The sequence below is a fragment of the Plecotus auritus genome (genome assembly GCF_963455305.1).
Source record: "Plecotus auritus genome assembly, chromosome: 15".
Taxonomy (NCBI): Eukaryota; Metazoa; Chordata; class Mammalia; order Chiroptera; family Vespertilionidae; genus Plecotus; species Plecotus auritus.
Window position 1 is genome coordinate 2482512 of NC_137781.1, and position 18659 is coordinate 2501170.

An 18659-nucleotide genomic window follows, 5' to 3' on the forward strand; every position below is an offset into this window, starting at 1 on the left:
CCTTATTAGTTAGACACACTCGCCTTATGCTCCTCTGAAGTTATTATTAACTACAAGTCAGTGTCACCGCTTATGCTCAAAATGAGAACATCGAGATATCAAGAAAAGCCGGGCCATGGTGGCTAGGTGGTTGAGTGTCCTATGAACCAAGAGGTGGTTGAGTGACCTATGAACCAAGAGGTCACGGTTCGATTCCCAGTCAGAGCACAGGTTGCGGAGGGAGGTGAAAATTAGTCACAGGCCAAACATTACCTTTCTGATGTCTCTTCCGTTAAAAAAGAAGGCATTCCATAAGAGCTTTATCCTTGGCTGAAGGACAAGAAGACATTGTATTGGGGTCGCTGGGATAGCTCGGGGTGAGAATGCTTATCATTTGGGCACCAGGGTCCTGGTGCACGGACTCGTGCCCACGGAAACGGAATGAACAAGAAGGCGGCCGGTGGGCAGGACTGGGCGAGAAGGGGTTGGAGCAGGGGTGGGCAAACTTTTTGACTCGAGGGCCACAATGGGTTCTTAAACTGGACCGGAGGGCCGGAACAAAAGCATGGATGGAGTGTTTGTGTGAACTAATATAAATTCAAAGTAAAGGAGCGAAGGGGAGAGCAAGAGAACCCTCCGCTCTTTCGGCTCCATGGGCCGGATAGAACAGCCAAACGGGCCGGATCCAGCCCACGGGCCGTAGTTTGCCCACGGCTGGGTTGGAGACACCCTGGAGCCAACCTCTTGCGGTCCCTTCCTGGCCGGCCACACCCGTGGCTCGAAGGGCGCCTGTGGAGTGAGTGGGGCCCCTGGCCTGCCCTGGGGGGATTGGGCCTAAACCCACTCTCCAACATCCCCCAAGGGGTCCTGGAGTACAAGAGGTCACTCTGCAAAGTTGCTGTCGTACAGGTTGTGGAACGCAAACACAGGTGTGCAGTAACCCAGATTCGGGGCGACAGTGCCCTAGCAACAACACAATCCATGGCCGAAGGTGGAATCGTGCGGCCCCGCGAGGAATTGGGCTCCCTCCTCTCTGGTTTCGGGGTGTGTCACCCGAGAACCACCGCTGCCAAGTTACTGCAGCTCGGCAGCTCCTGCGTTGAGCGTCTGCCCCCTGGTGGTCTGTGCATATCACAGTGACCAGCTGGGCGGTTGGACACTTAGCATATTAGCCTTTTATATCTATAGATTATAAATGTCACTTCTTTATCTGCCCCCCCCCCCGCAAATAAGATCAATGTAAAGCAAATCGGGTATAAATATATATATATTTAATCCTCACCTAAGGAGTGAGGAAATTTTTTCCATTGATTTTTTAGAGAGAGTGGGAGTGGAGGGGAAGAGAGGAGACAAAGAGAGAAACATTGATATGAGAGAGACACACTGATTGGTTGCCTCCCCCACGCACCCCAACTGGGGGTGGGGACTGAACCTGCAACCTGGGTACGTGCTCTTGGCCAGGAACCCAACGCAAGACCCTCTGATGCACAGGCAAGTGCTCTAACCGCGTGCACACCGGCCAGGACAAATTGGACCCATTTTCATACTCGTATTCTCTGTCCATAACTGATTGCTTTTTTTTTTTTTTAATCCTCACTTGAGGATATTTTTTCCATTGATTTTTAGAGAAAGTGGAAGGGAGAGGGAAAGACTGGGAGAAATACTGATGTGAGAGAAACCCATGGATTGGTTGCCTCCTGCACGAGCCCCGACCAGGCCTCAGGTCAGGGAGGAGCCTGCTACTGAGGTACGTGCTCTGGATTGGAATCGAACCCGGGACCCTTCAGTCCGCAGGCCACGCTCTATCCACTGAGCAACACCGGCCAGGGCTAATTCACTATTTCATTGGGGCTTTCAGCCCCATGTTATAAACACATTTTGGCCGTTTCACAGAAAGTACACACAAACTGAAAAGCTTCTCGGACAGCCTGGCAGTCAGACCCAGAGCCCTGTGGCCTCGGGGGACAGCCTGGCAGTCAGACCCAGAGCCCTGTGGCCTCGGGCTGCTCAGGTTGGGGTGAGTCGGGGCCTGGGGCCGCCCTTTCCTTTCATCGTGATTCTATTCCCAACCGTCTAAGTCAGTCTCGCACTCAACTCAATCACATCATCCTGGTTTTCCACATCTTTTTTTTTTTTTCCTAATTTACTCATTTAGTGTTGATTCTTACTGCTGAGAATGGAGTTTTCTTTTGCTTATTTCATCCAGGAAAGAATTTCAAAAGTGCCTGAATTAGTTCAAGGAGGGGCTTATGTTTAGTGAGACTGAAAGTTCTTTCTAATCTTCAAAAGGAGATTCGAGACAAGGAACCGTGGAGAAGCTATCTGCCCTGTGCAGGGTGTCTGTTCAGGCGGGGCTCTGCCCTCGTCTTCTGCCCAGTTGGTATCATGGTCACTTGCGGGGGTGAGAGGACCCTGCGCTTGGGGACACCAAGTGGTGAAACGCACCCAAGCTCTGGTGTGCTCAGACCAGCACTTGAGTTTGCACTTCCTGCCGCACAGCTGCCAGGGAGGGGCGTTTAGGGAAGGTGTGCAAGCCCAGCTCCTCCCCGCCAGCCCAGCCCCACCCCGGTCTACCGCACACCTGGCCTCCCCGAGTCTGGAGCACGTTCCCTCCGGGGTGGGTAGTCTATGGAGGGCCGGGCTGTGACCCTCCCAGCAGGCGCAGTGCTCGGAACTACCCCTGCGGGGAAGCACAGGCCTGGCCGGGAAACACAGCTATGAGCTTCGCTCCTGGGAACTGGCTGCTCGGGCACAATGTAACACCACAGCCTCCGTCCTTGGATGAAAGGCATTCCCTTCGTAGATTTATGCAGAACACACTGGTACCTTCATTGTCTTGCTCTTAATGTACCAGCAAACCATAATTTGATTTCACGAGTGTATTCTTATCACAAAATCTTCCCTTTCAATCTTTTTTATTTCTCCATCTTCTACTGAAGGAAACCATGATCCAAAGAAGTCACTGGGACTCGAGTAAGTGCTACGCACTTATTCTAAATCCATTCCGCGGAGAAACCCAATATTTATGGGACCAAGCCCCTGAGGCAAAGTGTTTTAGCAAAATTAAATTAAAGCCATCATCGCTTTTAAAAGACAAGCTCATATTCTTCCCCCCCACTACCTCCTACCACCAAAGTGGTTTCAGAAACATTCTAAATTCTCTTTTGCACTACAGAAAGATGCTTTTATTAGCGGTATAAATCCATCCTCTGTAACACGATTCCATGAGAGAGAAATTACCTTGGTAGTCAGTGGTAATTCTACCCAACTGATTTTTAGCCTTGTGAAGTCGGGTCTGCCTATTTTTAGTTGTACGGTGTGTTCACAAGGGTCAGAAGATGAGTTAGGTCCACGGAGAACCAGCAGGAGACTGGCTGTTTAGAAAGCTCCTGTCAGGACACGGCGAGTTCAGGGGAAAAGGAAAAGCACGCAAAGGGTCCCGGCAGCGGACACAGGCTTGCACGCTGTGGTCACTACTTTACGGCCTTCAGCAACCGTCTTCCCGCCATGCTATGTCATAGAACGTCTATGCTCGGTCATGTTGTACATAAAACACAGCTCGGGACAGATATTAACCAGGATGATCTATCTCCTTGGCTTGAAAGTATCAAAAGAAACTGATTGGGAATGGCTAATAAGTTTCCAATATTATCTTTGTAAAATTTCTACAAACAATACCAAAGAGGACATAATGTTTTATCCCAAGTGTCATTATCCTTTTAAATATATTTAGTATGCCTTCCAGTCTCTGTTTATATATTTTATGCAGTCAAAGTCCTAAATAATGTAATTTTAGCCAACGTTACGGTACACGCCTTAGTAGTCACAATGGTTTCAAATTCCTTTGTCATAAATGCTGAATCAGATTCTTCTGCTGGCGTTTTCCTCTCTTGCGCAGCAAAAGCCCCAAAGCTCATAGAGCCAACGAGGCCCTTCCCGACCTGGACCTGTGCACGGCCCATCACCTCTACAGCTTCTATACCACTCGCTGGCTCTCTCCCTGAACCCTCTCCCCAGGCAGTCTCATGACCCGCCCGCGCCCGCCCCCTTCCTCCAGGTCTCTACCGAATGCCAGCACACCTAGAAGCCTGTACACACTGCCTTTCCTTTTAAAAGATGTCAAGCTGCCAGAAGAGCCAAGGAATAGCACACAATGAACTACCCTCTCGTACAGATTCGTTAGCTGATGTCATTCAGCCACATTTGCAAAAGCGTATTTTAGAAATAAATGTTGTAAACCACCTGCTTTTAAGTGTGTGCATTAATAAATTTGCCGGAAGGAACGTACCCGTGTAAGAACCACCAAGACCAAGAAACAGCACCTTTTCGTCGCCCCAGAAGTCCCCTGTGCCCCTTCGAAGCCCATGTTCTCCATCCCCAGGGCCCTGGGCAACCACGCGTCTGCTTTGTCTCATTGCAGATTAGGTTGCACTTCCTAGCACTTCATATTACGGACCCATAAAAATAGGTAGACTGTTCAATCTGGCTCTCCCCCCGCTGAATAATGCTTCCATGAATTATGAATAACTCACCCATGTTGCTGAGTGTATAATAGTTCATCCCTTTTTGTTGCTAAATATTATTCCATTGTATGGATTACATCTGTTTGTCATTTCACCTGCTGGTGGACATGTGTGTTGTTTAGGAATTTAGTCATTTATCAATAAAATAATATCATTCTTGTGCCATTTTTTTTTTTTTTGTGGGGAAATGTTTTCACTTTTCTTGGGTGAATAGCTAGGCGTGAGATTGCGGGGATGCAGGGTAAGGGTGTGCTTGTAAGAAACTGCCGAACCTGAAGCACACTTTAACACACAGGAACTGGTTACACGGTATCATCGAGACTCAAGGGAAAGCAAGTCACCATTCAGGGAGCCTACCCCGTGCAGGGTGGTCTCCACGGAGACGCCTAATGTTGGTGCCGCCCTCTCTGGGCAACTGCTCCTCAGGTGAGGACGACAGGCAGGAGCCGAGGCCACCACGAAGCACGCGGCTCGTCCACGTCCCACCTCCCATGAACCCACGAGGGCTGAGCTGCCCGATGACCCTCTCAACGTCTGGTGTGATGCTCTTCCACTGACTGTAAACCAGAGCCCCGGGTACGGATGTGAAGGTGCCGCACGCAGGCTTCAGGAGGGCAGGCAGCCAACGCGCTCCTGCAGGTGCTGGGAGGCCTGTGTGGGCCCCTCTGCGTCCCTGAGGTGTGGGCTCCTCTGCGTCCCTGAGGTGTGGGCCCCTCTGCGTCCCTGAGGTGTGGGCCCCTCTGTGTCCCTGAGGTGTGGGCCCCTCTGCGTCCCTGAGGTGTGGGCCCCTCTGTGTCCCTGAGGTGTGGGCCCCTCTGTGTCCCTGAGGTGTGGGCCCCTCTGTGTCCCTGAGGTGTGGGCCCCTCTGTGTCCCTGAGGTGTGGGCCCCTCTGTGTCCCTGAGGTGTGGGCCCCTCTGTGTCCCTGAGGTGTGGGCCCCTCTGTGTCCCTGAGGTGTGGGCCCCTCTGCGTGCACCTGACCCAGCAGCCCTCTCCTGTCCACTGTCTCCGCCCCGGCCCCTCCTGTCTGTCTCACTCTCCTCCCAGGTCCCCTCTCGTCCCTGCTTTCTGACGCACGTGCACACGGGTACGTGGAGGAGTCTCACCCTCGACAGGTTTCTTCACCTCAGGCCTCCTCCCCTCTGCCAGACATACAGGGAAGAGACTGTTTCCTTCGATGGCGGACGGAAACCTCTGTGCCTCTCACCTGCAATGTTCTTCCTGCAGCTACGTTTTGCCACCGAGCATCTTGGAGACCACAGGCTCCATCTGCACACCACGATCGCACCCTCTCCTGCATCTCTATGTGAAGTGACAGCACACCGTGTCCAACTGGCACAAATGTACATCGCACAGCAGTCATCACCTTTAAGGAGTTTTAATAACTTAAAGCGCTGTTTTAAAAATTCCTCTGCAAGTACTTTATAAAGGTGCTTCAATTATAAAGCTATAGGTATACAGTCCACAGTGAAAGTTTCACTTTCCTTTCAAAAGAACAACCATTTTTCCAATGAGGAAATGTTTTTAAGTTCAAGGCCATATTTAAGCCCTCAGAAAGATGCCCTGTGTTTCAGCTACTGAGGGCCACGCATGTAGCTGACTGAAACCACCTGACTGTATAAATCATCCTAGGCTTCTAGAACTTTTATTTCTGTACTTTAAAAAAACTGTGTATAGAATCTTAAATTCGGAGAAGCCGCCAGTACACTTCAGAATCATGCTGCATCGACACATCTGGGGAATTCCTCAATGACTCCTTGACCTTTCGTTACTGGAGACTGAAGACTGCAGGTTGTTGTGAAGAATGTCCCACTGTGGTCAGCTTGACGCTGCAGGTCAGTCCACCATGCATCCCTGGGGGAGCTTCAGAGGCAGTGCTGGGCTCCCGCCGCAGCATCAGGTGGAGCAGACACCGGGTTTGTGCATCACTGGTGAAGTTCACTTTGACCCCTCGACAAGGTGGTGTGAGTCGTTTTCCACCATAAACGTACCCTCACTTTGTAATTGACAGCCATGGTGCAGGGATGCCTTTTGTGTGATGGAAATGGACCCTTACCTGTTTTCCCTCATTTCCCAGACTGCCTTCTCCCTTCGCCGACGGCCTCCTTTGCTGTAGAGCCTTTAGTCTGACACAGTCCCACTTGTCTGCTGGTTTGCTTTGCTGCTTGTGCTTCAGGTGTCATTTCCAACAAACCGCTGCCAGAACCAACGCGATGGAGCTTTTCCCTCGTGTTTTCCTCCAGGAGTTACGTCTTCAGTCCACTCTGACTTAATGTTCGGGGGATGGTGTACAATGAGGTGTTGCGTCATTGTGCACGTGGCTATCGAGTTGTCCCACTGCACCTGCCGAGGACACCATCCTTTTCCTTGTCTGCATCCTTGAGCCAAGGGTTAGATGAACATGGTGGGTTATTTCTGAGTTCTCGATTCTGTTCTGTGGGTCTGTTGGTCTGTTTTTATGCTAGTTTTCTCTAATTTTATTTTTTGAGGTTTCCACAGTGATTTATTGTTCATTATTTTAACAACGTTTTCATGAAGACTGTTCACATGTTCGACATCCTCAAGCACTTTTGCCAAAATGCTTGCTTTTTAAAAATAACTGATGAACCAGTGGCAGCAACTTCCCTTCCTGATGAAGGCTGTGGGTGCCGGTGGCACTCCGGTAACAGTCCCATTGACAAATGTTCTTGGCGGTTCTCTCGCCAGTCATCTGTCAAGCGCGTCCTGAAACCGGCTTCCACATTCGAGCATGTCTAGTGCCACCGCTTGGTAGTTCACATTCATGCCGTGAAAAAGCTTCTTTGCCATGTGACAGCAGGAACAGGATGTCTGAGTAAATCACCACGTTATCAGAAATGGTTTCCTGGAGTCTTTCCTCAAGCCCACCCTTGCTGAACACCGTGTCCTTACTCTGAGAGAGGCAGTTCCCTCACAGGGTCTGGCATTGCCGTCACATACAGCTGTGCGGGAATACTGGCTGATTCACGGGAGCAGCTGCCGGCTTCCCCAAAGGCGATGACGTGCTGTTCCCCATCATCAAGGCCTCCCCGGGCGAGCCGTGTCCCCACAAGGGCCGCACACCATGGTCCGAGCGCAAGGCCGCGGCGAACGGAGGGGACACAGGAAAATGGACCCGGGAGAGCCCGCCTCCGCTGGCAGGCCCCGGTTTTCTCTAATTGTCATTCCTTCCTTCCGTATGCAATCCCTGAGCTTAGTTTGTCTTTCCATAGTTACCGGCTCCTTGAGGCGTAAAGTTAGGTGGTTTGAGACATGTCTTTCTTTATAATGCAGGTATTTATTGCTATAAACTTCCCTCCGAGCAGTGCTTTTGCAGCATCCTGTAAGTTTTGGTATATTATATTTTCATTTGACTCAAGGTACTATTTAATTTATCTTTTAATTTCTTGAACCCATTTGTTTTTCATGAGTGTATTGTTTAATTTCCACGTATTTGTGAATTTCCCAGTTTTCCTTCTGCCATTTATTTCTATTTTCACTCCACTGTGATCATAAAATACAGTTGGTATGATACCAGCCTTCTTAAATGTACTGACTCATTTTGTGTTTCTGTATGGATTTCTTTGGGTTCATCCTAGTTGGAGTCCATTAGACTTCTTGCATCTAGACATCCATTTCCTTCCCCAGACAGAGAAATTTTATACTATTATTTATTTAAATACACTTTTTGCCCTGCACACGCATGCTCTCTCTCCCCCGCCCCCTCCTTTTGAAACTACCTTTATGCATATACTAGAGGCCCGGTGCACGAAATTCGTGCAGGGTGTGTGTGTGTGTCCTTCACCCCAGCCTGTACCCTCTGCAATCTGGGATCCCTCTCACAATCCAGGACTGCTGGCTCCCAACCGCTCACCTGCCTGCCTGCCTGATTGCCCCTAACCACTTCTGCCTGCTAGCCTGATCACCCCCTACCCACTCCCCTGCCAGCCTGATTGATGCCTAACTGCCCTCCCTTGCCAGTCTGGTCACCCCCAAATGCCCTCCCCTGCTGGCCTGGTAACCCCTAACTGCCCTCCCCTGCTGGCCTGGTCTCCCCCAACTGCCCTCCTCTGCCGGCCCGGTCACCCCTAAGTGCCCTCCCCTGCTGGCCTGATTGCCCACAACTGCCCTCCCCTGCAGGCCATCCTGTGGCAACCATCTTTGACCACATGGGGGCGGCCATCTTGTGTGTTGGAGTGACGGTCAATTTGCATATTACTCTTTTATTAGATAGGATTGGTCTGTTTGGTGGTATTGCATAAGCCCTGTAAGCTTTTGTCACTCATTTTCATTATTTTTTCTTTTAGTTCCTATGACTGGGTAATTTCAAATGACCTGTCTGTCTCTAAGTTTACTGATTCTTTCCTCTGTAAGATCAAGTCTGCTCTTGAACTTGTCTAATTTCTCAGTTCAATTATTGTGTTCTTCAGCCCCAAAATGTCTGTCTGATTTTTTTTGAAAGGAGGAAATAAATACTGATCCAATAAAATGAACTATTCTGTAAAACTTATTTGAATTTTCCCATCTTTTCACTCTTGTCTTTTTTCTGGTCTAAAATTCCACATTATATGTAACTGTCAGATCTTCTAAGTCTCCTCCAATCTGTGATAGTTCTCCGATCTTTCCATGTCTTTCATGACATTGACACTTTTGAAAAGTATCAATCAGTTATTGTGTAGAATGCCGCTTAATTTGGGTTTGGAGTCCTGGGTCTGACCCTTGGCTCTGTGATTTACTAACTACATAGACCTTGGCAAGCCAACCCCTCTGGGACTCAAGTTTCCTTATCTGTAAAATGGGATAATAATACTGACTTTATGTTTTAAAAATTAAATGAGGCAATATATATTAAAATGCCTGGAATATAAGGCCACACAACACTAATAAGTCTTTTCCCCTGGTCCCTGCTTTTTAACTATTTCTGATAGAATTTTGTGCCAAAATGTCTTGCCCATATTTCAATGCCTTCTTTTATAGATAAAACCATATGTAATTTAGCCTCAAGTGATGAGTATGTGTCAGCACTATAAACAGCCACTGTTGTGTGTGCAAAAACAGTTCTGCGTCTCACTGTCAGGATGCCTGCATGTAAGGGCTTCATCATGCACTTTCTGAGTTTCGGCTGGAGGCAGGTGGGGACCCATTTAACCACACGTATGTTCATCACCATGTACTGACTCTACAGGCCCTGGGTTAGGGTCTTGGTGACAGTAATAAGTCCTTGCTGATTTTATGGCTAGTAGGGGAGACGGACAAGTAAATGGGTCATTACGATTCAATGTGATTGATTCTACGGAAGACGTATGCCGAGGCGTACATGAGAAAACCTAGCCTGGGCCTGGGGAAAGCAGTCAGGGTGGGGAAGGTTTCAGGAAGAAGGGGCCATTGTGTTTCGGTTAAGGTCTGCAGAATGTGTAGAAATTAACCAGATGGGGGAGGAAGGAGAGCAAAAGGCATGCCGCCTGGAAAGAACGCTTACAACTATGTGCTGAGCACAGCCCATCGGTCCTGAAGAATCAATCTCCTGCTGTAACTCACAGCGTGAGCGCGGCGTGTGCCGATACCTCCGGGACTCAGAAACCTCACCCGGAAATTTCTGGCCCCAGGGCTGTGTTCTGAGACATAAACCTTGGACTATCACACCGAGCTTACCTGTTCCAACATCTGTGAACTGAAGTAAACGTAAGTTTACAATTGGCCGCTTGTTCCCATTTCAGAAGTAAAACTGACAGAGGCATTTCTTGCTTCAAAAAATAAACGTTAATGGCCATCAAATATTCCTTTTTGCACTGACCCTTCTGACTGAGCTGGCAAGAGGTCTGGAGGCCTTCCCTGCTCTCCCTTCCGTGGCACTCGCTGCTCCTGGGGCCTCACAGGTTTGGCTCTGAGGCCAACGGACTCCACAGCCCAGGCTGACCAGGTAAACGCGTGGTCTTGGCAGTGTTGCAAGCGTACTGCCATTCCCTGTGAGCTGAGGGGAACCCACGGGGAGATTTCAAACAACGGCTTCTCTGCTGGCCCCCGTGTTACTCCCCCAGTCATCGCTGCTTTGTTTCTCATCTGGAGAGCGAGTGAGTTCTTTTCCTTTTCTCCACAGGGAATGCTACTTCTCAAACCTTAGCTACTTCTGACCCAGAGCAGCCCTGTCACATACCGTCAGCTGGTGGATCAGGAGGTCCATCAGGAAGGTGATCTTGTTACTGAACAGGATGTCCGTGCAGTTCTCCAGGCAGTTGCTGCAGGTGAGGTTGTAAACATGGACTGCATGGCAGAGAGACCTAACGGGAGGAGAACACATCTCGCATGAAACCTCAGCAGCTCTTCTCTGAACAGTTAAAATACGTACAACGAACGGTACCAAGCAACAGGCGTGGAAGGAATTCTCTAAAAACAAGCCGAGAGTTAGGGGTGAGGCCCACCACCACCTGTGAAAGGCTGCAGCTGTCATCGGAAGCCCCGTGTTCACGAGCACCTGACACAGGCCTCCCACGAATTCCTCACCTGCAGTAGGAGACCATGGAACACACCCACCAGCGTATCTGATAATGTCTTAACTATCTTCCTAGTCTGAGGTCAGACAACACCCAGGAGCTCTGGGGTCTGAATGTCTCTGAATAACACCCAGAAAAAGGACCTGCCGAAGCTCCTGCTGCCTCTAGTTAAACATTTTTATTGGAGGTTTTTATCTCTTTCTTAACGATTCATGAGCATTCCCTCGTTATAACTATAACGAAGAGTCAACACGTGTTCGTAATATTTTCTCCGTTTACCTAATGCCTTCCATTTTGTTTAGATCATTTCCAGGTACTTTTATGTATGAAAGCTACACATTTTTTCCTTTAGAATTTCATTTTTTCTTCCCTTCCCTTTGTCCTTTAAAAACTTCTTCATTATGATACATTTGTATCCAGCCATTTGTATTTATTTTTTCTTAAATTTTATCACCATGTGTGATAATTTTATGGTTTCATAATTCACTACCAAACCATTTAGAATCTACTGTGGCATGAGGCAGAAGCCTAAATTGATTCCCCACATTAAAAACACTATTGAATAATCTACCTTCTCTCTACTGGTTTGAAAAGCCACCTTCATCATACCATTCAGGATATACTCCCTGGTTCCTAGACTAAGTGGTAAGTGGTCGAGCACTGAGCCGATGTCCCGTTGTTTTGTGCACTGTAAGCTCCACAGTAGAATTAATGTGAAACTGTAGATCCCTAGAGCCTTAAAAAGTGAAGAACTACATTAGAATGGCACGTGGAACTTTGTAGCTTAATAATCGTATCCTATTTTCCCTTTGGTTTTGACCTGTAATTTGATGGCCTTGATTTTTTAATTTCTATTTCTCTGTTTCATTCCATACAATCCCTAAAACTTGTCCAAGATCTTTTGTGGAAAATCACAGGCATAAATAAACATACAAACATAAAAAAAGCGAAGAACGCAGGGTGTGGGATTTTGTCCTCATCTCCTGTCCCGTGTGCTTTACGTGGAGGAAAACACTCGGTGGTAACGTGTGCTTTATGTGGAGGAAAACACTCGGTGGTAACATGTGCTTTACGTGGAGGAAAACACTCGGTGGTAACGTGTGCTTCACGTGGAGGAAAACACTCGGTGGTAACGTGTGCTTCACGTGGAGGAAAACACTCGGTGGTAACGTGTGCTTCACGTGGAGGAAAACACTCAGTGGTAACGTGTGCGGCGCCACGTGCATCTCCATAAACTCACGCTCACAAACTCTCCCAAGAGACGTCCACAAAGAAACTATTTTCTGATGAGAAAAGAACGGGCAATGATCTCAAGGTCAGGAAAGACCTGTCCACTCAGCAAAACCTGTTTGAAGAGCACCTGTCTCAGAAAGATCACTTCTTTGACCCAGTCTGGGTGGTCTGCCAAGCAGCCCTGCCTGTAACTTAAGACTCAAAGGCCTGGAAGCCATTTCTGTAACATCAAACAGAAAGCCCCAGGTTTTAAAAGTATCTTCTCAGGAGACATTACAATCTTCCTGTCCGTCCTGTCCAAAGGGCACCGTGCTGGGGCTGAGACAAAGGCTTTCTGCCCCAGCCATCATGACAGCACCGGTGAGTCTCATGTCAGCTCCGTGTTCTCACCGAGCAGGTTTCCTCCGAAACCGAGGACAGGAAAGGCATCACAAGCTGGTACTTGGGCAGTAAGAACAGGAGCGTATTTAACGCGAACAGGACGGCAATGGGACGCACCGCACCTCACGTACTGGGCCGAGCACCAAGCCTTTACAAAGCGGCTCAGCGGAAGAGCCCAGCTGGTGGCCGCCCAGGAGGGTCTGCCAGGACAGCGTCGTGCGCACGCGGTTTTCACCCAAGGCCGTTGGCAGCAGGTGAGACTTATCAGGAGACACCGTCCACCAAAACCACCGTCTTACACTGATGTCAAGAGAACAGACAATTTAAAGCAACTGCCACGGGCACTAAAAATCCAGAACCCCAGTCACATTATAACTTACCAAGTACCCCGGGCTTACATTAAGCATTTAACAAGTGGACTGTAGTTTACCTGCACTATCATTCTCGAGTCATGGTTTGTCTTTGTAAAGCTCCCAACTAACTGGTACAGATACACTGGACGCACCACGTGAGCTGGGCGGCCCTCACAGAAGGGGCCGGGACCCAGGCCGGGGAGGGGCCCACAATGCCACAGCCCCGCCCGCCCGCAGGGGAGGCGGGTTCCAGCTGCTCCGAGGCTCGCCTGGACGCCGTAGTGCGGCTGGGCATTTTAAGTAATTTAATAGGCCCGATGAAGTCTCTTACTGCAGTTTTAATTTGTACTTCCTGATGACGTTGAGAGCTTTTCATATGCTTATGGGCCATCTGTGCATCTTCTCTGGTGAAGAACCTATTCAAATCTTCAGCACATGGATTAGCTTTTCGTCTGTGAGGGAACCGCAGCACCTAGAACAGTTCCTGGTCGTGGCAGCACTGACGCCCACTGACTGGCAGGACGCATGCAGGTGATACTCTTCCGCACCTCCACGAGGTCAGGGAGTCGCTCTACCAGCTCAGAGGACATGTGGGAAGTTTGCAAACACAAAGCACAGGGAAGGACCTGTCTCTTGGCTCATGTCCATACAAAGTAGAAAGACTCCGGTATGTATTTTTGAAACAGTGAATTTCGAATGCTAGAACGACCTGAGTTCTTAGAGACTGCCACCAGAGGAGTGTTATCTGATTATGCTTGTAAAGTTATCTGTCGCAGGGAGAAATGTTTCCAGTGGAGTCTCATTTTCATCATGTTCAAGGGGTCTGCTGCAGCAAATAGACTTTAGATGTATAATATTGGTCAGAATAAAATATATTGAAAAAAGGAGAGAAAAATAGTGCTTGACATGGAAAATGTATTTAAAAGAAGTTCTATATGTGGTCTTTCATATTTGGGAGTCTTTTAAAACTGTTACTATTTCATTTATAAAGTTAGAAGGTGTTACATAGTACAGCTAGACCCGTGACAGAATTTGCTTGTTGCTCTGCAGTGGACATGAGACATCTGGGCAGCGTATGCTGTGGGTAAAGAGGACAATGCGTATCGTATTCTAAAATGTAACATTTTAATAATACCAAAATTAACTTTAGAATTAAACAGTTTTCATCATTATAAGGACACCACAGTAAAAGGAGTAAGAAATCTTCAGCTAGATGAGTTATTTCAAGGGTTTTTGTTTAATTGGTGAATCTGGAACAACTGGAATAGGCAACTTAATTATGCCACAGAGACACATTCTGATTTTAGATCGAAAATCATATATATTCTAAGCACCAGCCTACCTAGCCTTTCTGCACTTCCTAAAATTAACCTCCCCTTGAAATGCTATGTTTCAAAGATTATAATAATGGAATTAAAAATGTAGGGGAGCATAAAATTAAAACATTGCTTTGAAACTCCAGTGCTGAACTCTGTTTTGTCTAGTGACAAGGCAGTCACGGCCAGCATGCCTTCAGCGAGGTCTCAAGCGGGCCCTGGCCGTGCACGTGTGAACCCACATCAGCACGCCAGCTCCGGAGGAGACCAGGTGGTCCGCAGTGCCGACCAGCAGATTAAAGGCGACACGACGCATTTCTCTGCTTTAATCACGTTAGTGGTGCCGCAGCTGTCAACTGTGACCATCTCCGTGCAGCTTTGAGACATAAACCAAGCGCCACAATAAGTCAGATGGGAAGAGCATTTATCAATCACTACGGCTAATTAGCTGGGAAACAGTGTTTTACTTTTATTGTAGGAGAACGCTGTTCGCTTTTAGTAAGTCTTGATCTAAAAATAGATATTTAAAATTATATTAGAATAATCCTGCCTACAAACAAGGACTTGTTTAACACATGTTATTAACATGTGCTGGGGCCTTGGCCTGGTGGACATGTGAGGTGCACGTGGCTTCACTCCACAGCATCCACATGCTCCTGACAGGCCGCCTGACTCCATCCTGATGGCTCCTGACTCCATCTCTGCCACCTGCTTTAGGTTCTGAAGGGCGTTTGAGGCAACATGGAAACGCTGTAGTTCTTTTTCGGACTTCACTGCAGTCTTCCGGAACTTTCTGTCTCATCCGTACAAGGAGTTACAGTGGTTTGTGCTCACTTCCCCTTCTGATAAGGACAACAGCTCTCGTGGGTCAGAATACGCACACAGGCTGGACTGCCGGGTGGACTTTGTGCACAGGAATGCCCGGCGGAAGGGCACCTACACCTTCTCTCATTCACCTCTACTTGGTGAGTACAGCAAACCCCAGGCTTCAGTACCAAAGAATTTCTGCACAGAACCGTCACCAAACGCCACAGAAAGCAGACACAGAGTGGCCACGGTGGCAGAACCGTCACCAAACGCCACAGAAAGCAGACACAGAGTGGCCACGGTGGCAGAACCGTCACCAAACGCCACAGAAAGCAGACACAGAGTGGCCACGGTGGCAGAGACGCCACAGAAAGCAGACACAGAGTGGCCACGGTGGCAGAGATGCCACAGAAAGCAGACACAGAGTGGCCACGGTGGCAGAGATGCCACAGAAAGCAGACACAGAGTGGCCACGGTGGCAGAGACGCCACAGAAAGTAAACACAGAGTGGCCACGGTGGCAGAGAGCTCATGCCCGACCGACAGCACGGTCTCGAACCAGGAAAGAAGACGCTGTGGCCTAACCTCTTTAGGGCACTTCACAGTTTGCCAGGACTCTCACAGCGCTCCGACGACCCGCAAGCCGCATGCCAGGTGGATACAACCAGCCGCGTGCCCACGGCAGGAGACACGCCACCGGGCTGAGGCACCGGCCCACCTTCTCCCCGCGGGGAACTGGGGCCCAGCTTTGTCCGACGCTAGAGCTGGTGCTGTTTCTATTTTACCAAAATGTCTCTCAAGAAAAAAGATAACATGTTTTGGGAATTTTTTTTCTGTTTTATCCCATGCACAAATGGAGCACTCACTTTTGTTGGGCTAACTAAATATTTAAAAGTTTTCTTAGTGATATAAGTAAGTTTTTATGGAAACTTCTCACTGAAACTCTGTAAATGTCCAGAAATCGTGCATGTTACCACTCAGGAACGCCAGCCTTCTGAGGCACAGCCCTCTGCCTCCACCTCCCCGAGACCAGGGGGTCTGGAGAGCAGAGGGCAGACCGAGGTTCCCGGCTGTGCAGGAACCAGATGGCCACGAGCACTTTGCTGTTAAAGACCCAACTGCGCCTGCGTCCGAGCGACTGTCCGAGCGACCGGACTGGGACTCTGGATGCCAGCAGCCCGGCCTCGGACGGTCTTCCTCCCCCTCGGGCTTTGCTAACGCACTCACACCTTGGTCTGGAAGCAGCCCGGCCTCGGACGGTCTTCCTCCCCCTCGGGCTTTGCTAACGCACTCACACCTTGGTCTGGAAGCAGCCCGGCCTCGGACGGTCTTCCTGTAGGCGAGGACGTGGCCTCCCCCTCGGGCTTTGCTAACGCACTCACACCTTGGTCTGGAAGCAGCATGGGAAACCAGCTTTCTCTCACTGCTATGCCTCTGGCTCCGTTTCTGTAAGCAGCTACAACTGCCCAGAAGTTTATCGATTCTTCTTGACTGAGGGTTAGAGAAGGTTGCAGACCCAGAGATTCCCTTTATACGGCTCAAGGCTCCATCGGAGTCACGCAGGGAAGGCAAGCACCTCTGCTTTTCTCCCGAAGGGGAGTGTGAGCTTTTGCTCCTCAGGCCTGAACACATGTACCGTGTTCCTGTGGTCTCCCCTATGGGAGCCGCAGGGCAGAAAGGACTCACAAATGGAACGTGGAAGGCAGATGAAAAGACTATACTCACTTAGGAGGGATTCGGGACACGGTGTTCACGTTTGCGGCTGGGACCACTCCCTGAAGAATGTGTTCAAGGGCGGTTAATCCACCGGCAGCTTGAAATGCAATCTGGTCGGCCACATTCTAGACAAGAACACAGACAGAAATTAGCTCAGCTCCCCAAGCACAAGGTGACGACCACACGGAGGATTTACTTGAGTGGGACACATTCTGCTGGTTCAGTTATCCTGCAAATATTCATCCAGGGCTTGGGAGGAGCGTGGGTCCAAAGTGTGAGCACAGAGGACACGAAGCTCGAGGTGCAGCGGTGAGCGCGCGCGTCCAATGCCTGTAACACGACGGTGGCGCCGTGGTGAGCCCTGAAGAAACAGGCACGCGCTGTGGGAGCACGAGGGGATGGCAGCCAGCTCGGGTTCCTCTGACAAAGCTGAGGCTGAAGTCGGTGAAATAGGAGGGAAAGGAGAGAAGCGCGCCAAGCAGAGGGGAAACCATTTCATACAGAAATTGTCACGATACCTTGAAAAGGCAGATCGCTTTGTAACTGTCACTACCACCTAACAAGACAAGTTCACTTCCACAGAGATTTCTTCTTCTAGGGTTTTCCTTCAGTAATGTAATCTAATATCTAACCATTTAGCTATATCTCTTTTTTACTACTTCAGCCGTTTTAGGAAGTGTGGTTTAATAACCACTTTGAACCAAGCCTCTGATGGTTTCGGTGCGTTCTCTGAATGGTTCGCAGTGCCGGTGGGAAGAAGCTCCTCTAAGTTCTTGGCATCCCTCTGGCATGCGGAAGGCACGCGCGATTCCGGGGGCAGGTATGAGTTTTTAGGGCTGCACAGAGCCACTGCGTCATCTACGGACTAAGCAGGACAGCAGCCTGCTATGGGCTGAGTCATGTCTCCCCGCCCACACTCTTACGTCGGGTCCCAACCCCTAGCCCCTCAGAACGTACGTGTATTTGAGGACGCCGTCTGTAAAGAAGTGACTAAGTAGAAAAGAGGCGGTTAGGGTGGGCCCTAATCCACTGGGACTGTGTTCTGACAGGGGGAGGAGGAGGCGCCAGGGGGCACGTGCACAGAGAAGGCAGCCACTTCAGACTGAGCACAGACGCCACGTGGCCCCGCTCTCGTGTGCCTCTGTCCGGCATGCACCTTGCCTCCTGGAGGGAACGGTCCTCTTTCCATCTTGGTGTCCCTACGACGCCCAGAGCTCCGTGGACTTCCTCACCGAAGCCTGGCGCGGGGACAGTCTCAGGAAGCGCTCAGCCTCTCCGCGCTGCGGAGTCCGTGTGCGGGGCACGCCCACAGACTTAAACTTCCACGGGATTTCAACCGTGAAGACACAGGCAGTTACTCCTCCCGTGGGGTCCCAGAGCACAGCCCGATTCCTGTCTGGCACGTGCCTCGTACAAGAGTTTCTCACTGGGATTGAGTTTCATGCCCCAAAGAATGAAACCCAGTTTTTCAGGAAGAAGGACGGACGTGTTCACCGTGAGCCTCCCTGGGAGCCTCAAGCTGAGCAGGGAGGCGTCGACGGGGAAGGCTTTACACGGGAATGCAGTGCGACGGGAGAGTCTCCTGCTTCCCAGCTGGAAACAAAGGCGCCACGCCTCAGCCGGCAGGCTCCGCTCTGCGCTCTGCGGCCTGCGGCCTGCGGCCTGCGCGGAGGGAGCCCAGCAGACTGCCCTGTGAGGCCTTTCCCACGCGGAGAGCGGCCAGCACGGCACGGGGGGAGGGCTGAGTGAAAGCAGACGTTCAATGTATACATCTCGCCTCCAACACAAAACAAAACAAACCTCAAAGCTTTCATGCGGCTCCAGCAACATGGACGTGACCTCTTGAGAACTTAAGACACAGGCTC

General features: G+C 49.8%; 1 protein-coding gene across 10 annotated transcripts in view; it reads right to left on the bottom strand.

The window, feature by feature from the left end:
* SCAPER (S-phase cyclin A associated protein in the ER) overlaps positions 1-18659 on the bottom strand; it is a 163910-nt gene that overhangs the window by 35818 nt on the left and 109433 nt on the right. For all 10 annotated transcript variants that reach the window (XM_080651534.1, XM_080651538.1, XM_080651531.1 and 7 more), the window contains 2 exons: positions 16804-16919; positions 10653-10776 (listed from right to left, as the gene is read on the bottom strand). In XM_080651534.1, coding sequence (XP_080507660.1) covers positions 10653-10776; positions 16804-16919 — 240 coding nt within the window. The remainder of the gene's footprint in view (positions 1-10652; positions 10777-16803; positions 16920-18659) is intronic.